This window comes from Anolis carolinensis, chromosome 3, assembly GCF_035594765.1.
Source record: "Anolis carolinensis isolate JA03-04 chromosome 3, rAnoCar3.1.pri, whole genome shotgun sequence".
Lineage (NCBI taxonomy): Eukaryota > Metazoa > Chordata > Lepidosauria > Squamata > Dactyloidae > Anolis > Anolis carolinensis.
Genome location: NC_085843.1, coordinates 157,173,919 through 157,199,175, shown reverse-complemented (window position 1 = coordinate 157,199,175; position 25,257 = coordinate 157,173,919). Strand labels below are relative to the sequence as shown.

Sequence of the window (25,257 nt, the reverse complement as noted above, 5' to 3'; positions counted from 1 at the left end):
AGGTTTATTGAAGAATGAGATTCCTTCAAACATTTGAGGCTAAAAAGAGCATGCAAACGCAAACGATCCTTGAAGGAGAATGGAAATATTACTGCATATTACTGTGATGGGGCTGGAGGAAGCACAGACTGTGTAGTTTTCAGTGTCATTTAAATACAGTAGAGTCTCGCTTATCCAACATTCGCTTATCCAACGTTCTGGATTATCCAACGCATTTTTGTAGTTAATGTTTTCAATAAATCATGATATTTTGGTGCTAAATTCGTAAATACAGTAATTACTACATAGCATTACTGCATATTGAACTACTTTTTCTGTCAAATTTGTTGTATAACATGATGTTTTGGTGCTTAATTTGTAAAATCATAACCTAATTTGATGTTTAATAGGCTTTTCCTTAATCTCTCCTTATTATCCAACATATTCGCTTATCCAATGTTCTGCCGGCCCATTTATGTTGGATAAGTGAGACTCTACTGTAGTAATGGTAAAGGTTTCCCCTTGACATTAAGCAGGGGCGGCTCTTGGTAATTTTACCTTGTAAGCGAACCTAGTGGCTGCGCCCCACCCTGAAATTGCGCCCCGTCCCCAAGGCCACGCACATACCTCATCTGAGGCCTTCCGCGTTCGCCGAGGAGGGAGGTGGCAGCGGGGACCATCGCCTCCCTCCTTAACAAAGGCCTCAACTTTTGCAGAGGAGGGAAGAGATGGTCCCCGCCGGCGGGTGCCCGCCGCCGCCTCCCTCCTCGGTAAATTTACATAGGGGCACTGTCAAGGCCTCGACAGCGCCCCCTCTTGATGTGCGCCCAACACGGTGGCTTAGTCCGTCTCCAAGTTGGACCGGGCCTTACATTAAGTCTAGTTGGGTCCAACTCTGGGTGGTGGTGGTGCTCATCTCAATTTCTGAGCCGAAGAGCTGGAGTTCTCTCTAGACGCCTCCAAGGTCATGTGGCTGGCATGACCACATGGAGTGAGGTTACCTTCCTGCCGAAGCGATACCTATTGATCTACTCACATTTGCATGTTTTTGAATTGCTAGGTTGGCAGAAGCTGGGGCTAACAACGGGAGCTCATGCTGTCCTGCAGATTCAAATCACTGACCTTCTGGTCAACAAGTTCTGCAGCTTAGTGGTTTAACCCGCTGCACCACCACAGCCCCATCATTTAAATAGTTTCATTTTCTGCATACGACAATTAGTAATGAAGGACTACTCATTCCTGTCTTATAATATGTACTAGTTGTACCCGGCCACGCGTTGCTGTGGCATTGTCTGGTGGTGTTGATGAGAAATTGTTGAGGTAGTGGTGGTATTGAATGTCTGTTGTATGGTTGTCTTTATGTTTAGTATGCATTTGGTTGTTTGTGTACTGTGAAAGTGGTGAGGATCGAGGGAGTCTGTGTCCATGTGTACTATTGTATAGTATTCATACCTTGTCCCTGTGTTGTGAATGCTTGGATTGTGTTCTGCTGCATAGTAGAAAGGGTTGGGCTGGATGGCCCTTAGGGGTCTCTCCAAACTCTTGGATTCTATGCTTCTATTATTATTATCATCATCATCATCATCATCATCATCATCATCATCATCATCATCATCATCATCTTCATCATCATCATTATTATGTAGAGGCTGGATGGCCATCTGTCAGGAGTGCTTGGATTGTGTCCTCCTGCATGGTAGAAGGAAGTTGATCTGGATGATCTTTAGGGGTCACTCCAAACCTTAGGATTGTATGTTGTTGTTGTTGTTGTTGTTGTTGTTGTTGTTGTTATTATTGAGAGGCTGGTTGGCCATCTGTTGGGAGTGCTTGGATTGTATTGTCCAATGGCAGAGTTGGGTTGGGCTGGATGGCCTTTAGGGGTCTCTCTTAACTGTCTGATTCTATGATTCGATTTGTATTATTATTGTGCAGATCTTGGATGGCCATCTGTTAGGAGTGCTTGGTTTGTGTTGTCCTGCAAGGTAGAAGGAAGTTGAACTGGATGATCCTTAGGGGTGTCTCCTAACCTTACGATTGTATGATCTTCTTCTTCTCACTTCTCACTTATCCAGTGTTTTGGATTATCCAACGCAGTCTGCCTTTTAGTAGTCAATGTTTTTGTAGTCAATGTTTTAAATTCATTGTGATATTTTGGTGCTAAATTTGTAAATACAGTAATTACAACATAGCATTACTGAGTATTGAACTACTTTTTCTGTCAAATTTGTTGTATAACATGATGTTTGGTGCTTAATTTGTATAATCATTACATAATTTGATGTTTAATAGGCTTTTTCTGAATCTCTTCTTATTATCCAACATATTCACTTATCCAACGTTCTGCCGGCCTGTTTATGCTGGATAAGTTAGACTCTACGGTATATTTATAATCTTATATTATCTGGATTATATGAGGCCCCTTCTACACAGATGTATAAAATGCACACTGAAGTGAATTATCTGGCAGTGTGGACTCAAGATAATCCAGTTCAAAGCAGATAATATAAGATTATAAATGGGTAATATAGCTGTGTGGAAGGGCCTTGAGTCTACACTGCCATATAATCCAGTTAAAATCAGATAATCTGTATTTTATAGGCAGTGTGGAAGAGGCCTGAGGCCTAACTGTACCTGTCCCCTGAGCTGAGTAGGTTGCTAGGAGACCAAGTGGGTGGAGCTTAGCCTTCTAACTGGCAGCAATTGGATAAAAACAATTATTCCTTTCCCTCTAATTAGGACTTTATTTTTCTTTTCTTTTTGTTGTATCAACCTAGAGCCATGGATGATAGGTTGTGTTGTCAAATTTCGAGGTTGGGGGGTCTGTAGTTTTGTTGTTTTGTCCGCTGCCCTGATGCCATCATTCTTTTATATATATAGATTAGACATTTGCTGATTGCTTTTGTGCTTGGAGGTCTGTTGCCACTTCAACTTAAAGTCTCCGCAAAATTACAAATAGAAGGTGTTCTTCCTTAACAATTTTTCAAAGTTATCTGTAACCACCTTCTCAACGCTTCCCATGCTTCTCCCAAGCTCTACAGACTTCTGCTTCACCTACTTAGTCGTTTGAATAATTGTTATTTTTGTTCTTCCAGGAAAGAGTGTGTTGTTTGAGTTTTCTTCACATTTTTAAAACTAACAGGTGCTTATTTTGAAATATTTTTTTGCTTTGAAACTTCTTTTTGCAAAAAAAAAATCATTTATGTCCCAAATCCCAAAAGCAAAATTCAGTGCCTTTTCAAAGGAACCTGTATTTGCCACAAAACACAATGTGCAAAAATGTTTTTGAACTTCTCCGTGAAAGAAATCTTACCGTTTTGTCAATAGGGCGGCTCAGCGTGTTTAAAACACCCTTACTCAAGGACAAGAAGACGTGTGTTTTTCTGGATATAGACATCAGAGCCATAATTGTTTCCCCTGTTTAAATTGCATACTTTTCTAAATATTTAAGCAGGTTGATTGAAGAATGACCTTTTGTGCAGGATGTAATGAGTGTTCAGATGAATGAAAGAGTAACAAACTGAGGGAGGTTATGACGAGGCTTTCAATGTTTACATCCTTTGCAGGGGTTCAGTCCACCTAGATGGAGAGATTTTTTTCACTACAAAGGATTGCTGTTAGTAAATGAGCCTGCTTTCATGCACAGGAGCTTGAAATGGAAAGTTCTGCCTGCTTTCTTTTATTTGTTACAACAATTTGTATCCCATGTTTCTACAGAATATAAATCAAGCAAGGCTGAAAAAACTGTTGGCAGGTGGAGTTGAGTTTGGTTATGTAGCCTGTCTCAGATGTGGTTGTACTCAGAGCGGTCTTACATAATGGCAAGATTATTGTCACACATAATACAAAATATAGTAAAAACCAACAATCGTTTAAAAACCAATATTATACCCAATTAAAACAGTAAAACACTGTGTGACTGTTACAACAGGGCCAGTAGCATTGGGCCAAAAGTCAGAGCCAGTCTGTATTCAGCTTCACATTAATCCAACAAATACATCAGATTATATCAACTTTTATCTTTGGATGGGTCAAAAGCTTGGGCCCACATCCAGGACTTCAGCTGCTTCCTAAAAGACATGAGTGAGGGGGCTTCCCTAATCTCCCTTGGCAAGGAGTTCCACAGCCACGGAGCCACCACCGAAAAAGCCCTTTCTCTCGTCCCCGCCAACCGCACCTGTGACGGTGGTGGGACCGAGAGCAGGGCTTCACTCAAGGATCTTAATCTGTGGGGCGGCTCATAGGGGGAGATACATTCAGAGAGGTAAGTTGGACCAGAGCCTTTTACGGTTTTGTAGGCCAAAGCCAGCACTTTAAATTGTGCCCAGAAGCTAACAGGCAGCCAGTGGAGCTGCTTCAACAGAGGAGTTGTATGCTCCCTGAATGGTGCTCCAGTTAGTAACCTGGCTGCGGAACGTTGGACTAGTTCCAGCTTCCAAACAGTCTTTGAAGGCAACCCACGTAGAGCGCATTGCAATAGTCCAAACGAGATGTAACAAGAGCGTGGACCACCGTGAACAAGTCAGGCTTCCCAAGGTACAGAGGCAGTTAGCACACAAGTTTGAGTTGTGCAAAGGCCCCCCTGGCCACCACTGAAACCTGGGGTTCCAGGCTCGGCGATGAATCCAGAAGGACACCCAAACTGTGAACCTGCACCTTCAGGGGGAGTGTGACCCCATCCAGCACAAGCTGTAACCCTACATCCTGTTCAGCCTTACGACTGACCAGGAGGACATCTGTCTTGTCTGGATTAAACTTCAATTTGTTCACCCTCATCCAGTGCGGCACAGCAGCCAGGCACTGGTTCAGGATCTGGACGGACTCCTTGGAAGCTGGAGAAAAGGAGTGATAGAGTTGGATATCATCCACGTACAGATGACACCAAACTCCAAAACTCCGGATGATCTCACCCAGCGGCTTCATGTAGATGTTAAACAATCCATCTGTTTGGCCCCTTCTCTCCAGAGGTGCATAATGATTTAGCTTTAACTGCCATTGATGCCTCTCATGGAAGCCTGAGGTTTGTAGTTTGGTGAAGTATCAAAGATCTCTGGATGAAAATTCTAAATATATTTTCCCAAACTGCAAATCCCAAGATTCTATAGGATGCAACCATGGCAGTTAAGGGGAATCCTAGTAATATAACAGTGGGGGGGTGAAAGGGCCCTTCGAGTTTCTTGAGTTATTTAGAATTCTCTGACAAAATAGAGAGCATAATTGTGTAGGGTGAAGGTTCTCAGCTCCATAATTTTGGGATTTAACTCATCTTTCTTCTTCTGTGGATATAAAGCAGGGGTCCCCAAACTAAGGCCTGGGGGCCGGATGTGGCCCATCGAAGCCATTTATCTAGCCCCCATGGCACAAGGGCAGAAGGGGGTTGGGCTAAATGACCCAGGGGTCTCTTCTTCTCTTACAACCCTTCTTCTTCTTCTTCTTCTTCTTCTTCTTCTTCTTCTTCTTCTTCTTCTTCTTCTTCTTCTTCTTCTTCTTCACATTGAGGCTAGGTGGCCATCTGTCAGGGATGCTTTGCTTGTGCTTATGGTGCACAGAGGCAGAAGGGGGTTGGACTAAATGGCCCAAGGGGTCTCTTCCAACCCTCTTTATTATTATTACTATTATTATTAACATTGAGGCTGGGTGGCCATCTGTCAGGGGTGCTTTGCTTGTGCTTATGGTACACAGAGGCAGAAGGGGGTTGGACTAAATGGCCCAAGAGGTCTCTTCCAACCCTCTTATTTATTATTGTTGTTGTTGTGATGATGATGATGATGATGATGATGATGATGATGATGATTATTATTATTATTTATTGATCGGTGGCCAACTATAGTCCGGCCCTCCAATGGTCCAAAGGATCGTGAACTGGCCCCCTGTTTAATCATGGACCAGACCATGATTTCCTTCCATCCCTGGAAGATGGGAGAAAAAAAATGTTTTCAAGGGTCATGTCCCCATTCAAGACATTATTTGAGTGATTGCCCAGAAACAGAGTGGGAATGGAAGATAATCCAGTCAGACATGGAGCTTTAGTCTAATTGGAGTTTCCTGGGATTTTTTTAACTCCTCCCTCCTGGGTTCAAAAAGGCATGGCTGATTTAAGTAATTCACCCCCAGTGGACTGGGAAAGCAGATGCATTATTTGGACTTAAAAAACAACACTGCGATCAATATAGCAATAACTTCTGCCAAATCCTGGGGCTTTTTGGCTGGCCTGAATTGCAATGTATGTAACTGCAACATTGAGGAAAACTAAATTCAGCAAAGCACTTGACCTGCTAGCAAAGTCTTTCCTTGTAATTTAAACTAACATAATTTAAACAGACTCAAGCTGGACTGTGTTCAATATCCAGAGCATCACGGTTTAAATATTCTAGCACAGCTGTTGTTTGCCCCAGACAGCAGAGCTGAGCAAAAACCAACTATGCCACTGTAATTCTGCATCATCTCGCACAGCAAAGTTCACCCTCCACTAGGTGTTCCCCGTGAGCCCTGTCTTTCAAATAGATGAACTGGTCACAGGGTTCATTTGGGGGAAGGATCAGCCTTTAAATTTAGACTATTTCCATGGCTTAAAGAAAGTGGATCCCAGCTGTTGATTTGTTTCAACTCTATTCGTTTCCTCAAAAGCTCTTTTTATAGTCATGATCATTAAGCACAAAGGTGACGTAGGAGGTGGGAGAAAATATTTGTGCCTACTGCTTCATCCTACACACATTCCACTGGAGGTCTTAATGGATCTGACACATGTGCAAGCTGTATGCACACCAGCGCTTCTTCACAAGATTGGGAACTCCCACTGAAAGCAAAGACAGAGAGAAGTGGGCCAACAAATGCAGTTCTGCAGACCCACTGTAGATTTTAAAATCTATTTCTTAGTCTACTATCAATTCTAATTTGAGTGGAACCTTTCTCGTTCTAATCTGAACTTCAAAGAACCTATCCATGGTGCTGAGCCCAAAATAGGTTCAGCACCTTGGATAGTTCTTTTGGAATGTGGACTAAAACTCCCGTGAATTCATTACCCTCTTGATACTGGAGATAATACCTTCCACTGACTATAATCTATTTGTGGGGGATTCTGGGGGCTAGAATCAAACTTTTCTACACTTTTGCCCTTTCTTATCTTTATTGAGTGCAGCTCTGTGAGGAGAGCTAGTGCTGACATTTCCAAAATATTTCTGTTTTCTGAAATCCCAAACATCATGAAAAAAATGTGTTATGGTCTCAGCTGTCTACGGGAGATGTTGACAAGCTGGAATGTGTCCAGAGGAGGGCAACTAAAATGATCAAGGGTTTGGATAACAAGCCCTATGAGGAGCGGCTTAAAGAGCTGGGCATATGTAGCCTGCAGAAGAGAAGGCTGAGAGGAGACATGATAGCCATGTACAAATATGTGAGGGGAAATCATAGGGAGGAGGGAGTAAGCTTGTTTTCTGCTGCCCTGGAGACTAGGATGCAGAACAATGGCTTCAAACTACAGGAAAGGAGATTCCACCTGAACATCAGGAAGAACTTCCTCACTGTGAAAGATGTTCGGCAGTGGAACTCTCTGTCCCGGACTGTGGTGGAGGCTCCTTTTTTGGAGGCTTTTAAGCAGAGGCTGGATGGCCATCTGTCGAGGGTGCTTTGAATGAGATTTCCTGCTTTTTGGCAGGGGGTTGGACTGGATGGCCCATGAGGTCTCTTCCAACTCTACTATTCTATGATTCTATGATTCTACGTGGCAATTTCAAATTCTGGAATATTTTTTGATTTCAGAATTACTTATATGGAATGTTGAACCTGTAGTTCTCTTTTGTCATTCAGCAAGGCTATAAACCGACATAAAAAATAACATAAAGTTACAGGCACACTACAAAGGGGTAAAAAATTTCCCTCATTAAGTAAGCAATAACTTAATGGAATATTTTTATTAATGGAATAATAATAATAATAATAATAATAATAACAACAACAACAACAACAACAACAGCAACAGTGGTGAGACTGGTCAATTGTTGCTGCAAGCTCTTGTGACAGTAAAATCTTGTGGTTATAAAGGTACTGAAAAATAGGCATGTAATGCCTGCTTATCTAAAACCAACTGGTTTGACGTATTTGTGTAAGAAGGATTTTGAAAACTATTTTTGTGGCATTTCCTCACTTGCATTGCTAACCTTTTCCTAATAGCAGAACATGCAAAAATAAACATGTTAAAATAGTTTTCTGAACACTTTTTTGAAACTGCAAAACAAGCTCCAATTCAACTGCCATTAAAAATGAGCCAGAGCCAAGTTTGGAAACTATGAAGGCAAAGGTTTTGTTTGGCTTCGTGCAAGGTGTAAAGAAAGGCCAGGGGCAAACCTGAGTCTTTATTACAATCCAGACTTTCCATAAAGATAATCAGTTCCAGAGTTGGATCAAAATCTAACTTGAGTTGGAAAACTGAGATAGAGTCCAACTTTTCTCCCTAAGCAATATGGTTGATATTTCCCCTCTCTTCTGAACATACAACTCTATAGAGCTGATATAGCAGAACTGTTTTAATGTATTGACGAAATATTATTATTGATTTCTAACAAAAAAATCAAAAAGCACTAAAGGCCATTTACACTTGAAGAGAAGAGTTAAATATAACGCAGACTCCAAAAGGAAACCAGAACAAAAGCCAGCTTCAAACAAAGCCGGAGTCAAAATGAAAGGCAATATGGAACATGGATGTAGAAAGGCCTGGAAGTATCCCAAAAACCTCAAAGTGAATAAAATAGACTTTGGGGGTGCTGTTCTGGTACAGCAATGGGACTGCAATAACAGGCCCTGCCACTTAGATTTAAGGGGTAGTTTTAACATTTTCTGATATTTTCCACTATCTTCTTGAACGAGTAAAACATATTTGTAAATTTCAATGATGTCACAGTTTCCAATATGTATCCTAATATATGTTCCCCAATTAAAGATGTTTGTAATGTGTTCTAAAATATCTCTGGGTTGTTTTAGCATTGAATTCTGCAGATGTAAATACAGTACTTTGCTTGGTTTTGCTGTGACCCATAGAAATCACACAATTCCAAATAAGCAAGCTTGAAACATGCTGAAACATGTGCCTGGTAGTAATGAAAACTGAGCGATGGGTGTTGTGTATATTAAGGGAACATTTTTGTAGGATTTCAGTTGTGTATAATAATCCTAATTTGAGAGAGATACTTGGAAGGATAAGAAAGATGAAACAAATTCGCTCTCATACAATATAGGAATAATAAAACAACCTTTAGTTTGATCCAAAACCAATTGGAACTGGTGCGATTTTCCTCTTTTATTTAACTAGGCTTTAGTTCAGACCTATCCAAGGAATGTCCTTGGGGTAGAATGATATATTTCTGTGCCAGGCAAATTTCCTTTCAGTGTGCTATGAATAAAATGTGATATTCCAAAGGACAGTTGCAATTATAATGGAATAAAGAAGAAGAGATTTGGTTGGATTCAGATACATTGTGAAATGTCAAAGGAATTTAAAACTTGTTTTGAGGGTATAGAACATAATGTATGCCGTATTTTTAAATCAACCATATTTATTAGAACCAATCAAGGCAAGCAAACACGTTCATTCTGCCCCCCCCCCCTTTTTGGGTGTGTGTGGAGGGAGTGAGTTTGGAAAGACTACAGTTAGTAATAAAGCAAATTATTCATAGCTGCCTCAGTTTAGCTGTTTGGTTGTGAAATAAATCTTCATAATCAGTTCTGCTGGTTGTGCATTCCTAAGCTGCCAATTCAGTGTTGTTGCTGATGCCTGCTAGAGACGTCCAATCTGTGGCGGCATCTCACCAGTGAATTGATCCATCTGGATGTGGCAGAACTATACAAGAATGCTGACATTTGTCAACAGTTTGGTTTAACAGGATTATCAGTTTGACCCTCATCTCTGGCAGTGAAACACAGGTTCAGAATCAAGAATCCCAGGGCTGGTGGATGCTCATGATCTTCTGCAGGAACCAACCCTTGACCGCCACAAAAAGAACCACTATTGCTATTGGTCCTCTTGCACCAATTCAGACCTTGTGCTTCAGACAAGTCTGTTTGGGAATCAGGATTGTGAAGGTAAAGGCCCACACCCGGAAAGGTTTAAGTGAGAAGGCATGTGTGGGACATTTAAGCATACTAAAAATCAACACTCCTCTTGTTAAGTTAGGGGCATGTATGTAATTATATTGCTAACTAACATAGGTACCCAGCGTTGCCGAGTTATTTGAAAATGTCATTTTTATTGTACAAAATGCATAAGGCGACAGGGGACAGGGAAAAGGCAGAACTACTTAATGCCTTCTTTGCCTCGGTCTTCTCACAAAAAGAAAGCCATCTTCAACCTCAGCAACACGGAATGGACGAAGGATTGGGGGAAATCCAACCCCAAATAGGGAAACAAGTTGTCCAGGAACACCTGGCCACTCTAAACGAATTCAAGTCCCCAGGGCCAGATCAGCTACATCCAAGAGTACTGAAGGAACTAGCGGAAGTTATTTCAGAACCACTGGCAATTATCTTCGAGAGTTCTTGGAGAACGGGAGAAGTCCCAGCAGATTGGAGGAGGGCGAATGTGGTCCCTATCTTCAAGAAGGGAAAAAAGAACGACCCAAACAATTACCGTCCGGTCAGCCTCACATCAATACCAGGCAAAATTCTGGAAAAGATCATTAAGGAAGTGGTCTGCGAACACTTAGAAACAAATGTGGTCATTGCTAATAGTCAACACGGATTTACCAAGGGCAAGTCATGCCAGACTAATCTGATCTCTTTTTTCGATAGAGTTACGAGTTGGGTCGATACAGGGAATGCTGTGGATGTAGCGTACCTGGATTTCAGTAAGGCCTTCGACAAAGTCCCCCACGACCTTCTGGCAAACAAACTAGTAAAATGTGGGCTAGACAAAACTACGGTTAGGTGGATCTGTAATTGGCTAAGCGAACGAACCCAAAGGGTGCTCACCAATGCGTCGTCTTCATCATGGAAAGAAGTGACAAGTGGAGTGCCGCAGGGCTCTGTCCTGGGCCCGGTTCTGTTCAACATCTTTATTAACGACTTAGACGAAGGGTTAGAAGGCATGATCATCAAGTTTGCAGACGACACAAAACTGGGAGGGATAGCTGACACTCCAGAAGACAGGAGCAGAATTCAAAACGATCTTGACAGACTAGAGAGATGGGCCGAAACTAACAAAATGAAGTTCAACAGGGACAAATGCAAGATGCTTCACTTCGGCAGAAAAAATGGAAATCAAAGAAACAGAATGGGGGACGCCTGGCTTGACAGCAGTGTGTGCGAAAAAGACCTTGGAGTCCTTGTGGACAACAAGTTAAACATGAGCCAACAATGTGATGCAGCTGCTAAAAAAGCCAATGGGATTCTGGCCTGCATCAATAGGGGAATAGCGTCTAGATCCAGGGAAGTTATCCTCCCCCTCTATTCTGCCTTGGTCAGACCACACCTGGAATACTGTGTCCAATTTTGGGCACCACAGTTGAAGGGAGATGTTGACAAGCTGGAAAGCGTCCAGAGGAGGGCGACTAAAATGATTAAGGGTCTGGAGAACAAGCCCTATGAGGAGCGGCTTAAAGAGCTTGGCATGTTTAGCCTGCAGAAGAGAAGGCTGAGAGAAGACATGATAGCCATGTACAAATACGTGAAGGGAAGTCATAGGGAGGAGGGAGCAAGCTTGTTTTCTGCTGCCCTGCAGACTAGGACACGGAACAATGGCTTCAAACTACAGGAAAGGAGATTCCACCTGAACATCAGGAAGAACTTCCTCACTGTGAGAGCTGTTCGACAGTGGAACTCTCTCCCCGGGGCCGTGGTGGAGGCTCCTTCTTTGGAGGCTTTTAAGCAGAGGCTGGATGGCCATCTGTCGGGGGTGCTTTGAATGCGATTTCCTGCTTCTTGGCAGGGGGTTGGATTGGATGGCCCATGTGGTCTCTTCCAACTCTACTATTCTATGATTCTATGATTCTATGATTCTAGGTTGTAGATCAACTATAACTGGCATCATGCCAAGTAAACCCCACAAAATGTCATCAGTACTTAAAGTTTGTTATGTTGGGCAAGTTTGCTCTTGATGCATCATCAGTGGGGTTCAGTATGCTCTCTGACTGTAGGTTAACTACAACTCCCACTATAGTGAGTCAATCCTCTCAAGCCCCTCCAGTAGGTTGAGTTAGTCATGAGGATTCTGTTTGTCAAGTGTGATCCAGGTCCATCATCGGTGGAGGTCACAGTTTCCCTGGTTGTGGGTGAACTACAACTCCCAGAAAGGAAGATCAGCCCCCCCCCCCCAAAAAAAAAAACCCCAGTAATCAAATTTCGGCATATCAGGTATGTGTGTTGATTTTGGTCAAGAACCATTGGTGTTTGGGTTCACAGTGTTTTCTGGATGTAGGTGAACTACAACTCCCCCAAATCAAGGTGAATTTTCCCCAAAGACCTCCAGTATGTTTTGCTGCTCATAGAGGCTCTGTGTGCCAAGGTTGGTCCAATTCCATCTTGGAGTTCAGAGTGCTCTTAGATTGCAGGTGAACTATACATCCCAGTACCTACAATTCCTATAAATCATGGTGAATTCTCCCCAAACCTCTCTAGTATGTTCAGTTGCTGATCAATTCCTCTGTTTGGGGTGCCATTGAAAAGAATAGGAAAGGGTGATGAGACAGGCAGTGGTCATACAAATTCAAATGAAGTAAGGAAGTAAGAAACACTAGGATGTCTGTGGTGGAGGAAGCACATAAAATCTAGGATGAAATGGTCCCAGTATGAAAGCCTTCACTTGGGTGGTGGTCAGTATGGTGTTTGTAGAAAACATTAACAGGGCTTTTGGACATGTTCATGGCGCTCACTATAACCTGCAATGTCATTGGAGGAAGGGCTATTGGTGTCTCCAGTGTAGTGGAAGTTATAGCTGTTTTTGGAAGCGGGAGCTTATCTGTGTAAGTTAACACCTCAGCCACACACATAGATACGTATTTTCACTTTTATTATGTGTATGAATAAATTTAAACTGGACAGGAGTTTACATGCAAGTACTCACTTAGTCCCAGAGGTGAGCATGTACAGTACGTTACTCTCCAGATGTTGAATGGAAGTAAACATTAGCGGTGAGCCCAAGATAAGGGAGAGTGACAGATGCATTCCATCATCTGAAGGGTTACAGGAAGGGCTCATGGACTAGTCACCAGCTTATGTTTCATTGAAAGCTGATCTAGGATTATCTGGATGAGCTATTTTGGAAGAGGCATAACATTACAATGTATAATGTCAGGAGCCACAACATGGTCATTGGAATTGATGTTTAGGAGAACCAGCTCTCTTTGGGGGGAAAATTGTTTTTAAACAACAGCTCCCACCTATATGCTCCACAGATCTTTCCTTTTCATTGGCAAGAAACCATATAATGGAAGTCTTGGTGTCAATGGTTCATTTTATTTTGTGGCTTGAACCAATCAAATCCAAAATATTTACTGCGATTACTCATGGACCATTGCAAAAAAGAAAAGAAAAGGATATGGTAGAAGTTCACTGAGATAGGCACAGAAATAAAAAGTATTTTAAAAAGAATAACATTGCATCAAAACCAGGCATGGTCAAACTTCAGCCTTCCAGGTGTTTCGAACTCCCACAATTCCTAACAGCCAATAAGCTGGGATTTCTGGGACTTGAAGTCCAAAACACCTGGAGGGCTGAAGTTTGCCCAAGCCTGATCTAAGTAAAGGTAAAGGTTTTCATCTGACATGAAAACAAGTCTAGTTGTATTCGATTCTGGTGGTTGGTGCTCATCTCCATTTCTAAGCCAAAGAGCTGGCGTTATCCGTAGACACTTCCAAGGTTATGTAGCCAGCATAACTGCATGAAGCTCCATTACCTTCCCGCCAGAGCGGTACCTATTGGACGATTCACATTTACATGCTTTCGAGCTGCTAGGTTGGCAGAAGCTGGGGCTGACATTGGGAGCTCACCCCAGTCCCTGGATTCAAACTGCCAATCTTTCTGTCAGCAAGTTCAGCAACTCAGTGGTTTAATCCGCTGTGCCACTGGAGGCTCCAGCCTGATCTAAACACTTCATCAGATTTCCGAGGCTAAGATTTTTGGAATAATCATGCTTTCTTTTGATTTGACCCTAGCTGCAATCAGCTTTGGACTCATCATATAGTAGGGCATATACATTAAGATAAAAAATATGTATGAGGCAAGCTGGTGTTCAGGTGACATGTTAAAGGGTTCTTACAAGCATCCTTGTAATTCGAAGAATAAACACGGTTTCCCTTCAATGCAATTTTTCCATGCAGAAACTTTTCAGATGGTTTATTTGTGGATATCGTCTTCCCACATCTAAGAATATGCACATCATCTTAGAATCAAATGTAGCAGCAGATTGGAAAATAGTTGTGGCTCGACCTTTTGTTCAGCTAATGATCTATTTTAAATTCATTTTTCTTAGGCTACTTTGTCCCTAGATTATTTTTTTCCTGAAATTGAAGCACAGCATTTGCTAAAGTAGATTTAGTGCAAAGAACATTTGAATTGCTCATCACATTACTTTACAAAGTGCAATCTGCAATGTGTATATTCAGGCATCCCTCCACACTTGTGGCTTTGACTTTTGCGGACTCGATTATTCATGGATTTGATTTAAAATGTTCTCTCTGAAAATCTCTAGATCCTGAGATTGTGTGGTCAGCTTCCTCCAATCATACTGGAGTCCCTAGATCAGGGGTCCCCAAACTAAGGCCCGGGGGCCGGATGCGGCCCTCCAAGGTAATTTACCTGGCCCCCGCCCTCATTTATAATATAATATTTTTATATCAGTTTTAATAATATAATATATTGTATATACATATAATATTGATAAGAATATTATCATTTTATACAATATAATGCTAACAATAATACCATATAATAATATTAATTATATGTTATATATTACACTAGCTGTGCCCGGCCACGCGTTGCTGTGGCGAAGTATGGTGGTATGGGAAATAAAGTATTGAGGAATTGGTGGTAGTTAAGGTAAAGGGTAAAGGCTTTCTCCTGACATTAAGTCCAGTTGTGTACGACTGCACACTGGATCATATGCAGTGTGGAGTCAAGATAATCCAGTTCAAAACAGACAATATAAGATTATGAATGGGTTATATAGCTGTGTGGAAGGGCCTTGAGTCTACACTGCCATATAATCCAGTTCAAATCTGATAATCTGTATTTTATAGGCAGTGGGGAAGAGGCCTAAGTGAGGCCTAACCGCCTGTGCCCTGGGCTGCGTGGGTTGCTAGGAGACCAAGTGGGCAGAGCTTAGCCTTTTAACTGGCAGCAATTGGATAAAAACAATTATTACTCTCCCTCTAATTAGGATTTTATTTTTATTTTATTTTTGTTGTATGAACGTAGAGGCATGGATGAGGGGTTGTGCTGCCAAGTTTACTGTTTCTGGGATGTGTAGTTTTGTTGTTTTGTCCTAGGCCGAAATTTCATTACCCTTTTATATATATAGATATAATATTACAGTATAGTGGTATAGTTCAATATAGTATAATGCTAATATTGTGCTATGCTAATAATATAATATATTGTATGTACATACAGCTGCTCTGAGTTCCCTTCGGGGTGAGAAGGGTGGGATATAAATGTAGTAAATGAATAAATAAATATTTTTGGACTTAGGCTCGCCCAAAGTCTGAAATGACTTGAAGACACACAACAACAACAACAACAACCCTAATTAACCTGACTATCTCATTGGCCAGAAGCAGGCCCATACTTCCTATTGAAATCCTGATAGGTTTATGTTGGTTAAAATTATTTTCATTTTTAAATATTGTATTGTTCTTTCATTGTTATTGTTGTTTTGCACTACTAATAAGATATGTGCAGTGTGCATAGGAATTTGTTCGGTCCCCCCCCCCCCAAAATAATAATTTGGCCCCTCAACAGTCTGAAGGATTGTGGACCGGCCCTCTGCTTTAAAAGTTTGAGGACCCCTGCCCTAGATATTTCTTGAGAAAACATATTTCTAGGAATCTCTAGGTCCTCCAATGAAATTCTATTGTCAGCTTCCAGCACAAGTTGATCTTAGAGTCATGCTGGAAGACCTAGAAATGTTTAGAAGTGTTTTCTCAGGGTTTTTTTTATCGTGTTAGAAGCGACAGAACATACTGCAAGTCGCTTCTGGTGTGAGAGTGTTGTCGAGCAAATTTAGGGTTCGTCTCCGGAGCAGAGGCGAACTGATGCACTCTGACCGCAGGATTCGATCCTGGCCAGCGGGGGGGCTGTGAATTAAAAGTAATAATCTCACCCAGATCTTGAAGAGAGAGAGAACCGAGTTGCCTTTATTCAGTTCAGCTGAAGAGGATGACACCCGGATCGTTAGTCAGGGAGCCATGTCACATAACACATTACAACACTTTTTATAACATAAAAACAGGGCGTCAACTTTGGATTTCCTATGGCTGCCCCTTCAGACCAGCCTCACACTGATTGGTTGTTGCTAACAGCGGGAGGGGGAGGCAATTTGGCCCTTCGGCCAGTCATGAGCAGGGAGGCGGGCCGGGCGGGAAACAATGAACTGGGGATGGTTTTTGAGTGGGTTTAAGTGATTCATGGAGGATAATAATGGCTGGCAAGATCCCCTGGGGTTCTCAAGCCAACCAAATATTGTTCTGCAGAAGTGGGAATATACATCTGTATTTGGCAGAAACGCCAGAATCCGGTTTCCTAAAGGCTGAATATTGAAACAAATGGGTGAGGCTTTTGACAGTGGAATCAGGTAGGTGTGAAGACAAAGGAGTGAGATGGTTTTGGGTAATCTCCAATTTCCAGGGTGGAGGGTTTTACCCCAGTGGAATGTGGTAATCCTGTCCAAAGGCACTCTACCTTGAGTGGCCAAGCTCCGATGTTCAAGGGAACAGCCATTCCTTATTGTTCATGCAAAATGCCTTGATTGAGACCTTTTGTGTGTGATTATGTGCCGAAACGCTGGGGTCATGCCAAGGTGACATTTCCTATTTTAAAGGTTCATATATGAGGCATTTTGGGAAGGGAGACATATAGAAATATATAGAATACATTCATAGAACCAGAAATCATATCGCCTACTCCCACCCACCCAAAGGTCCAGAATGAGTTCATGAAGTTTCATAGGAAAGTCCAGAATCCAAGGGAAAAGACAAGGGGTTTTCATTTGAATGTCCACAGCATGGTCAAGCCAGCCAGGGTTCACAGCGAGGTCACTTTGACATGGAGGAAAAGACATTGCACATGGAAATAATGTTTGTGAGCCACTGGTTCAGGAAAGGATTAAGAGAGTTGTTCTCTTTTGCCTCAGGCTAAAAGGTCAAACACCTTTTGTGCAGGGAATCACAGCAAACAGTAAAATATCTCAGTTACCTTCTGCTATAAATATATGAAATATAGGACATAAAGCCTTGATTTTTGAACTATCTTTTACAAAGTCCTGGGGGGGGGGGTTGATCACAAGAGAATTGGCTGTCTTCAGAGATGTTGCACAGGAGATGCCCGGATGTGTTTGCTGGGAGGCTTCTCTCATGTTTCCACAAGCTAGAGCTAACAAACGGAAGTTCACCCCATCTCACGGATTCGAACCAGCAACCTTCAAGTCAGCGGTTCAGCCACCACTGCGCCACCACGGTTCATATGTTTTCTCTGGTACAGAAATAGCTGTTTCTTTATTATTTTTTCATTTTCATGGAGCTTCTGTGTCCCTAATCCCAGAAAATGTAGAGGGCTGGTCGTACTATACACTTTTTGTAATACATGATGCTATCTGCTCTGCATCTAGATTTGTGGAGACTTGAAAATAGATGGCTGAATATAATTTGAAATTCCAACATGTGTTTGGCACCTTCTCCATATGTTTACCTTTTGGTAAGAAGAGAGAATAATGTGTATTTATTGTTGTGTGCCTTCAAGTAATTCCCAGTTTGTGACAACCCTAAGGCTGTCATGGGATTTTCTTGGTAAGGTTGGCTTAGAGTGGGTTTGCTTTTGCCTTTCTCTGAGGCTCTGTAACTTGCCCACGTTCATCCAGTGGGTTTCCATGGCTGAGCAGGGATTCAGTTCTGCAGCGTTGTAATCCAAAGCTCAAACCACTACATCATGCTGACTCTCATTTATTTATTATCTGATTCTATTTACAGTCCGCTATCATTCCATGGAACTCAAGAACTTTCATACAATGTTATTTGATTGTCTCCCATCCAAAAGTTGGCTAGATCTTGGAACCATCCACACTACATCGTTATAATGCTACATTCCACTTTAGCGATGTCAACATCCCAGGGAATAATGGGATTCACACTTTAAGAAGTGGCATTTGAAATCGTTAGCCAGAGAGTGCCTCAACAAACTATAAATCTTAGGATCCCGTAGGATGGAAATATTGCCGTTAAAATGTAATCATATTGTAATAATTGTGTAGCGCAGGGGTTCTCAATTTTTTTTAGCCATGGAGCCCTTTTTGAAGCAAACATTTATTGTGGAGTCCAGGAACTGCTTCTATATATTATATTATATTATATTATATTATATTATATTATATTATATTATATTATATATATCGTACAATGTATAATGTGTGTGTATGTGTGTGTGTGTGTATATATATATATATATATACACACACACACACTCTATACTCTCTCTCTCTCTCTCTCTCTCTCTCTCTCTCTCTCTCTCTCTCTCTCTCTCGTATAATGTATCTATATCAAGAATGGGCAAACCTTTTGACCAACATAAACTGGAATTCTCTCCCCAGTGAGATTAGATCAGTGCCCTCCCTCCTGGCCTTAGGAAAGAAAACAAAAACTTGGTTGTGGGACCAAGCCTTTGGCCAGTAATGCAGGGCAAAGAATAATTAAAAAATATGTGCAATGACAATTGGAATGCCCATGTAATACAATTTTTGGATTATGTGATTTTAATATTTATTTATTTATTTAGGATGTTTTTAGTGCTTTATCTTAGTGTTTAAATGTTGCATATGCATATGTTTAATGGTTTTAATTATTTTAATTTTATAGTTATATATCAGTGTCTAGTTATTATGATTTTTTCTTCTTCTATTATATGGATGTTGGCACTAAACCTCTGCCATCAATATGCTGTAAACCGCCTTGAGTCCCCCCAGGGGTGAGAAAGGAGGTATGTAAATATAGTGAATAAATAAATAATTAATAAAATAAATAAATAAACTTAGCAGTATTTCAATGGAAGAACCCATGGGCCATCCACTCCAACCTCCGTCTGCCATACAGGAAAGGCACAATCAGAGCACCTCCAACAGATGTCCATTCAGCCTTTGCAATAATAATAATAATAATAATAATAATAATAATAATAATAATAATAATAATAATAATAGTGCGGTTTTCTGGCATTGTATATTTTTGCTGCTTCTGTGACTGTTTATTTGTATTTTGATTCCGTAGCTCACTTGTTGATGGATGTCCAGAATCAGCAGCATCCACCGCAGTCCTTTTTATCCTGGGCGACGACCGAGCCAGTATAGACTTCGTTTTGGTTTGATTCTCCATAATGCTAATGGGTTAGGTGCTCTTAGTTCTGCTCCTATGCTGAGGCCTCTCTGGCTTGGTTGGACCTGCCGGTAGTTACACTACCGCCAGCACAGCCCTCAGTCATCATTGGAGTGGTTAAGCCCCCCACCACCACGTCAAGGTGGCACCTGCATTTGGAAACAATAGACATTGACAAAATCACGATCTGCCAACTGCAAAAGGCCACCCTACTGGGATCTGCATGCATCAGCCGAAAATACATCACACAGTCCTAGACACTTGGGAAGTGTTCGACTTGTGATTTTGTGATACGAAATCCAGCATATCTATCTTGTTTGCTGTGTCATAATAAAATAATAATAATAATAGGAGCAATTCCAGGGCCCATCCAGTCCAACTCCCTTCTGCCATGCAGAAAAAGCACAATCAAAGCATCCCCTGAGTGGTGGGAGAGAAATAGGGTTTTGAAAGCAAGGAAAGTGAATGGGAAAGGATGAGGGTGGTGAGAAATGCAAGGGAAAAAAAAGGCTTTCGGGTGAAAGGAAAGTGAGGGAAAAGGCTTGGGGGGGGGGGGCGAGGGAGGTGAGGAAAAAAGGCTTTTGGAAGCAAGCCAGGCAAGGAAAAGGGGCTTTTGGTGGCAAGGGAGGCAGATTGAAAAGGCTTTTGATGGCAAGAGGGGCAGGAGGAGGAGCAGGAAAGAGGAGGAAAAGCTTGAAAGGGGGGGGGGGAGGAGGAGGAGGAGGAGGAGGAGGAGAGAACCATGGAGTCCCTCAGTATGCTTCACAAAACCCCAAGGGCTCCATGAAGCACAGTTTAAGAACCGCTGGGTAGCGTGAATGACCATGGACCTGATTATCTTCCATATGCATCTTGTGACTTCAGTTTTTTGTGTGTGTGTCAGGAGTGACTTGAGAAACTGCAAGTCGCTTCTGATGAGATAGAATTGGCTATCTGCAAGGACGTTTCCCAGGGAACACCCAGATGTTTGATGTTTTACTATCCTTGTGAAATACTTCTCTCATATCCCTGCATGGAGCTGGAGCTGACTAAGGGAGCTCATCCATGCTCTCCCCGGGTTGGATTCGAATTGGCAACTTTCATGTCAGCAACCCAACCTTCAAGTCAGCAGTCTTGCTGGCACAAGGGTTTAACCCATTGCGCCACTGGGGGCTCCATACTTCAGATCACATGGTGGGATATGTCAGTCCCAAATTAGTAGTAATGATAGTCATTGGAGTTGATGATGATGATAAATATGAATTACAAATCATTTTTGGCAAGGAAACATTGTGCTAACCTCATTTTCTAAAGTCATTTGTGTTTCTTTAATAGGAGTTGTTTTCCATTATTTTTAGTTTTAAAAATTAAAGCAGGACTCTGGGAGGTGTAATAAAACAAGGCTTTGCACATCAAAGAGCTGTGCTTCTTGTGACTCTAAAAATGAGTAATGTTGGCAGTAAATTAAAAGCTTTTGTTTTTCCCTGATGAACTGTGCTGCTTTAACTGATAAATCACACCTATGAGTCACTTGCAGACCTCGGCATTATAGAATCCTGGTACCACAGGCACACTATGAAGAATTTTCCTCTCTTTGATCTCCCAGATCTAAAGGAGTCCTCCTAGTCACCACATAAGAACTGCTATCAATTAACAAGACTTTTCCCTGTTCCCAGTCCGTTCCCTAAATTGCTGACCCAGGATTCATGCGACTCTCTGGTGTCATGCAAGAATGGATATGACTAGAATTCCGCCAGGAACATCCATTTTGTTTGCAATGCTTGTGAAAGTGTTTGTGGTATTTGCAAAAGCAAGATGACACTCACTCCAGCTAGGAACAATGAGGGAGTGAAAAGGTGAAAGATTATTCTAATATCTTCTTACAGTCCGGCAAAGGGGAATGGAAGGAATTAAGGGATGTAAGCTAGTGATTATTTAGTGCAGTGTTCTCAACCTGTGGGTCCTAGATGTTTTGGCCTTCAACTCCCAGAAATCCCAACAGCTGGAAAATTGACTGGGAGTTGTGGGCCAAAAAACCTGGGGACCCACAGGCTGAGAACCACTGATTTTTGGGAGTCCTCCTGGACTCAGCATTGATGCTTGATGCTCAGGTGTTGGCAGTGGCCGAGAGGCCCTTTGCACAATTAAAACTTGTGTGCCAACTGCGGCCATAACTTATGAAATCTGCCTTGGCCATGGTCGTTTAGTTACCTCTAGATTGGACTACTGTAATGTGTTCAACATGGGGCTGCCTGTGAAGATGGTTCGGAAATTGCTGTTGGTACAAGCAGCAGCCAGGTTATTAACTGGAGCGAACTATAGGGAGTGGTCAACCCCCCTGTTTAAACAGCTCCACTGGCTGCCGATAAGTTTCCATGACCAATCAAAGTGATTACCTACAAAGTCCTAAACGGTTCAGGACCTCCCCCCCCCCCCCCAGCTCTGGAATTATCTCCCCAGATTAGACTGGCACCCACCCTGTCCACTTTCCGCAAAGATCTAAAAACGTGGATGTTCTGTTGTGCTTTCAATTAACGAGTTCACAGGAAATTCAGGCCCCAACTATAACTACCATCAGTCCCGACACTTTATCCTGCCCTTCGTCCTATAGGTTAGCTTTTAAAATGACATTGCTCTTTTAGTCCTAATTTATTCTTGGCCTTTGCCGTTTTGTCTACCAGTCCTGTACTGAAACTATATTGCACAAGTTCCTTCCCCCCAAATTTCAGTACTCATTACTGTTCAGACTATAGATTGCTGATGATGCTATTTTTATGTTATTGTCTTTTATAATGTTGTTTGATTTTATTTAAATATGCTTTAATCTATGTTTGGTTTTAATCTCTGTTGTATTGGGTTTGTTCCCCATGTAAGCTGCCCTGAGTCCTTCAGGGAGATGGAGGCAGGATATAGAAGTAAACTTGTTGTTGTTGTTTTTATTATTATTATTATTATTATTATTATTATTATTATTATTATTATTATTATTATGTCACAGCAAACAAGATAGATATGCTGGATTTCGTATCACAAAATCACAAGTCGAACACTTCCCAAGTGTCTCGGACTGTGTGATGTATTTTTGGATGATGCGCGCAGATCCCAGTAGGGTGGCCTTTTGCAGCTGGCAGATCATAATTTTGTCAATGTCTATTGTTTCCAAAAGCCGGCTGAGGTCTTTTGGCACGGCACCCAATGTGCCCATCACCACCGGGACCACCTGCACTGGTTTCTGCCAGAGTCTTTGAAGTTCAATCTTGAGGTCCTGATAGCGGTTGAGTTTTTCCTGTTGTTTTTCGTCAATGCGACTGTCACCTGGGATGGCGACATCAATTCTCCAAACCTTTTTCTTTTCCACAACTGTGATGTCTGGTGTGTTGTATTCCAGAACTTTGCAGTCTGGATTCGGAAGTCCCACAGTATCTTTGCGTGCTCATTTTTTAAAAAATATTATTATTATTATTATTATTATTATTATTATTATTATTATTATTATTATTATTATTATTATAATAAACACAAAAAGATGAGTCCACAGCAGACACCCTGCTGGCTGTTGTATTGGATCACACGTTGGACAATTCCCAAGTGTTTAGGATTGTGTGATGTATTAGCGAATAATGCGTGCAGATACCAGTAAGGGGGCCTTCTGCAGCTGGCAGGTGGTAATTTTGTCAGTGCCTATTGTGTTTAAGTGCAGGCCAAGGTCTTTAGGCACTGCACCCAGTGTGCCAATCACCACTGGGACCACCTTGACTGGCTTGTGCCAGAGTCTATGTAATTTGATCTTTAAATCCTCATATCATGTCAGCTTTTCCAGTTGTTTCTCCTAGTCCTGCTGTCACCTGGGATTGCAACATCGACAATCCATACTTTGTTTTTTAACACAATCGTGAGGTCAGGAGTATTGTGCTCCAAAACCCTGTCTGTCTGAATTCAGAAGTCCCAGAGTAGCTTGACATGTTCATTCTCTGTAACTTTTTCCGGTTTGTGATCCCACCAGTTCTTTGTTGCAGGCAGATGGTATTTGTGGCACAAGTTCCAATGAATCATCTGAGTAATGGTGTTATGCCTCTGCTTGTAGTCTGTCTGTGCGATATTATTATTATTATTATTATTATTATTATTATTATTATTATTATTATTATTATTATTATTGGAAATGTATCTTCAATCTGTGTGAGAACTTTAAACAGTTCATGCTTTCAACTCTAAATGAAAGCAATGAAAGATTTCAAAGCTTGGACATCTGCATCTGCATTTGAGGAAAATCCCCAAAATGGAGACATCTACTTATTGAAACATTTGTTATCAAGACATTTGTGTGTATATAAGTGTGCTAGTTTGAAACACCAAAGCAAAGTTGCACAAGTTTTCAAGTTGCTCGTATTGAATCCATCCCATCTGAGTCGAGCTTCCTGGGACCCTTAAATCCATCTGCACCCATGATACACCCCTCCAGTTCCCAGTTGAGGCTTCTTGTTTTCAAATGAATGAATATTCAGACTTCTTACTTGGATTTGAGCTTTATTATAATCATTTGAAAATGTTCCAACTACAATCCCAAGGAGCCTACTCACCGAGTATAGCCAGTGACCTGTTAACTGGAAATATCTGCAAATTATCATCCAAGAAAGTAATTTGTCCAAACTCAAATGTTAGTTATTTTTATCTGAGACAGTAAGATCAGTGTTTCCCTTTGATATAGCATGGTTATTACTACAAAGATGAGATAAATGTAGAGAATCATCTGCCTCCTCACATGATGATCATGAAAGTAGAACGTTGTACCAGTCAACTGAGTCAGTTTGGGACAGGGAGGGCTTGGAAGCACACTGTTTGCTCACCTGTCTTTCAACAGTTGCAAAAAAGCATTTATTTTAACAGTCTCTTCTCCTTCTGCCACATGGTAGTCAAGGTTTTCTAGACACTGAGATGTAACTGAGACCATTTGGCTCACTAAATATATTTGTTATTGCCGAGCTCTATTAAGTTTGGCCAAAAGTGGAAATATAAGAACATGTGGAAGCCATTTCTCAGAAGCACACAACAGGATAAATACTCAAAACAAGAGCTGGAAAATACTCCTGTTTTTTTTTATCAGTGTTAAAACATGTCCATGTGACTGAGTATAGAATGCTGGAGCTATAAATAAAATATTTGGGCTCACCACAACCAAATCAGCATTGGCAGATATCTCTCTCTTTATCAATTGCTTTAAACCCTACAAATAGATTCTGTGATTTTTCCAATTGCTGGAGCTATCATATCAAAAAGAGAAAAGAAAGAAATATTGCCTGCTTCAACATGGTAGTGATGGATGAATCTCAGCAAAACAGAAGTCCCGGATAGATACAAAGAGGTTTTATGTACAGAGCAGAGTTGCAGTCCCATGTTGACCATGAAATGTCAGGGGTAATCTGTCTCCTGAGCAACAGTAGATAGGGCAACAGGAAAAGAGAGTAACTGGGGAAGGCAAAACATCCTCCACCTAAATTCAGAAAACTGGATTGCTTTCCAGGTCACTACTTTTCTCTGCTTTTGTTCTGTCCCCACGCTATCTTAACTACTTGGAAGGTGAACAGGCTGCACTGGGAACAGATCGGAGACTATATAGTTAAATCAAACGGGAATGTATTAACTGACAAGAATTTTAGACTTTCTCTCACTACGCAGTTTTTATGAGGAGAGGCAAAGTCTGAGAGAGATAGATACAGTTCTGGCCGAACTGAGGCTCTTT

At 41.5% G+C, this 25,257-nt stretch overlaps 1 protein-coding gene across 3 annotated transcripts in view; it reads left to right on the top strand.

The window, feature by feature from the left end:
- Positions 1 to 25,257, top strand: part of grk5 (G protein-coupled receptor kinase 5) — a 325,889-nt gene that overhangs the window by 224,842 nt on the left and 75,790 nt on the right. The window contains exon 1 of one of the 3 annotated variants that reach the window (XM_062975642.1): positions 19,417 to 19,507. The exons of the other annotated variants lie outside the window; for them this stretch is intronic. Within the exon in view, the coding sequence (XP_062831712.1) occupies positions 19,445 to 19,507 (63 nt within the window). The 5' untranslated portion in view covers positions 19,417 to 19,444. Of the gene's footprint in view, positions 1 to 19,416; positions 19,508 to 25,257 lie in introns of those variants that run through there. 3 annotated transcript variants of the gene reach the window in all.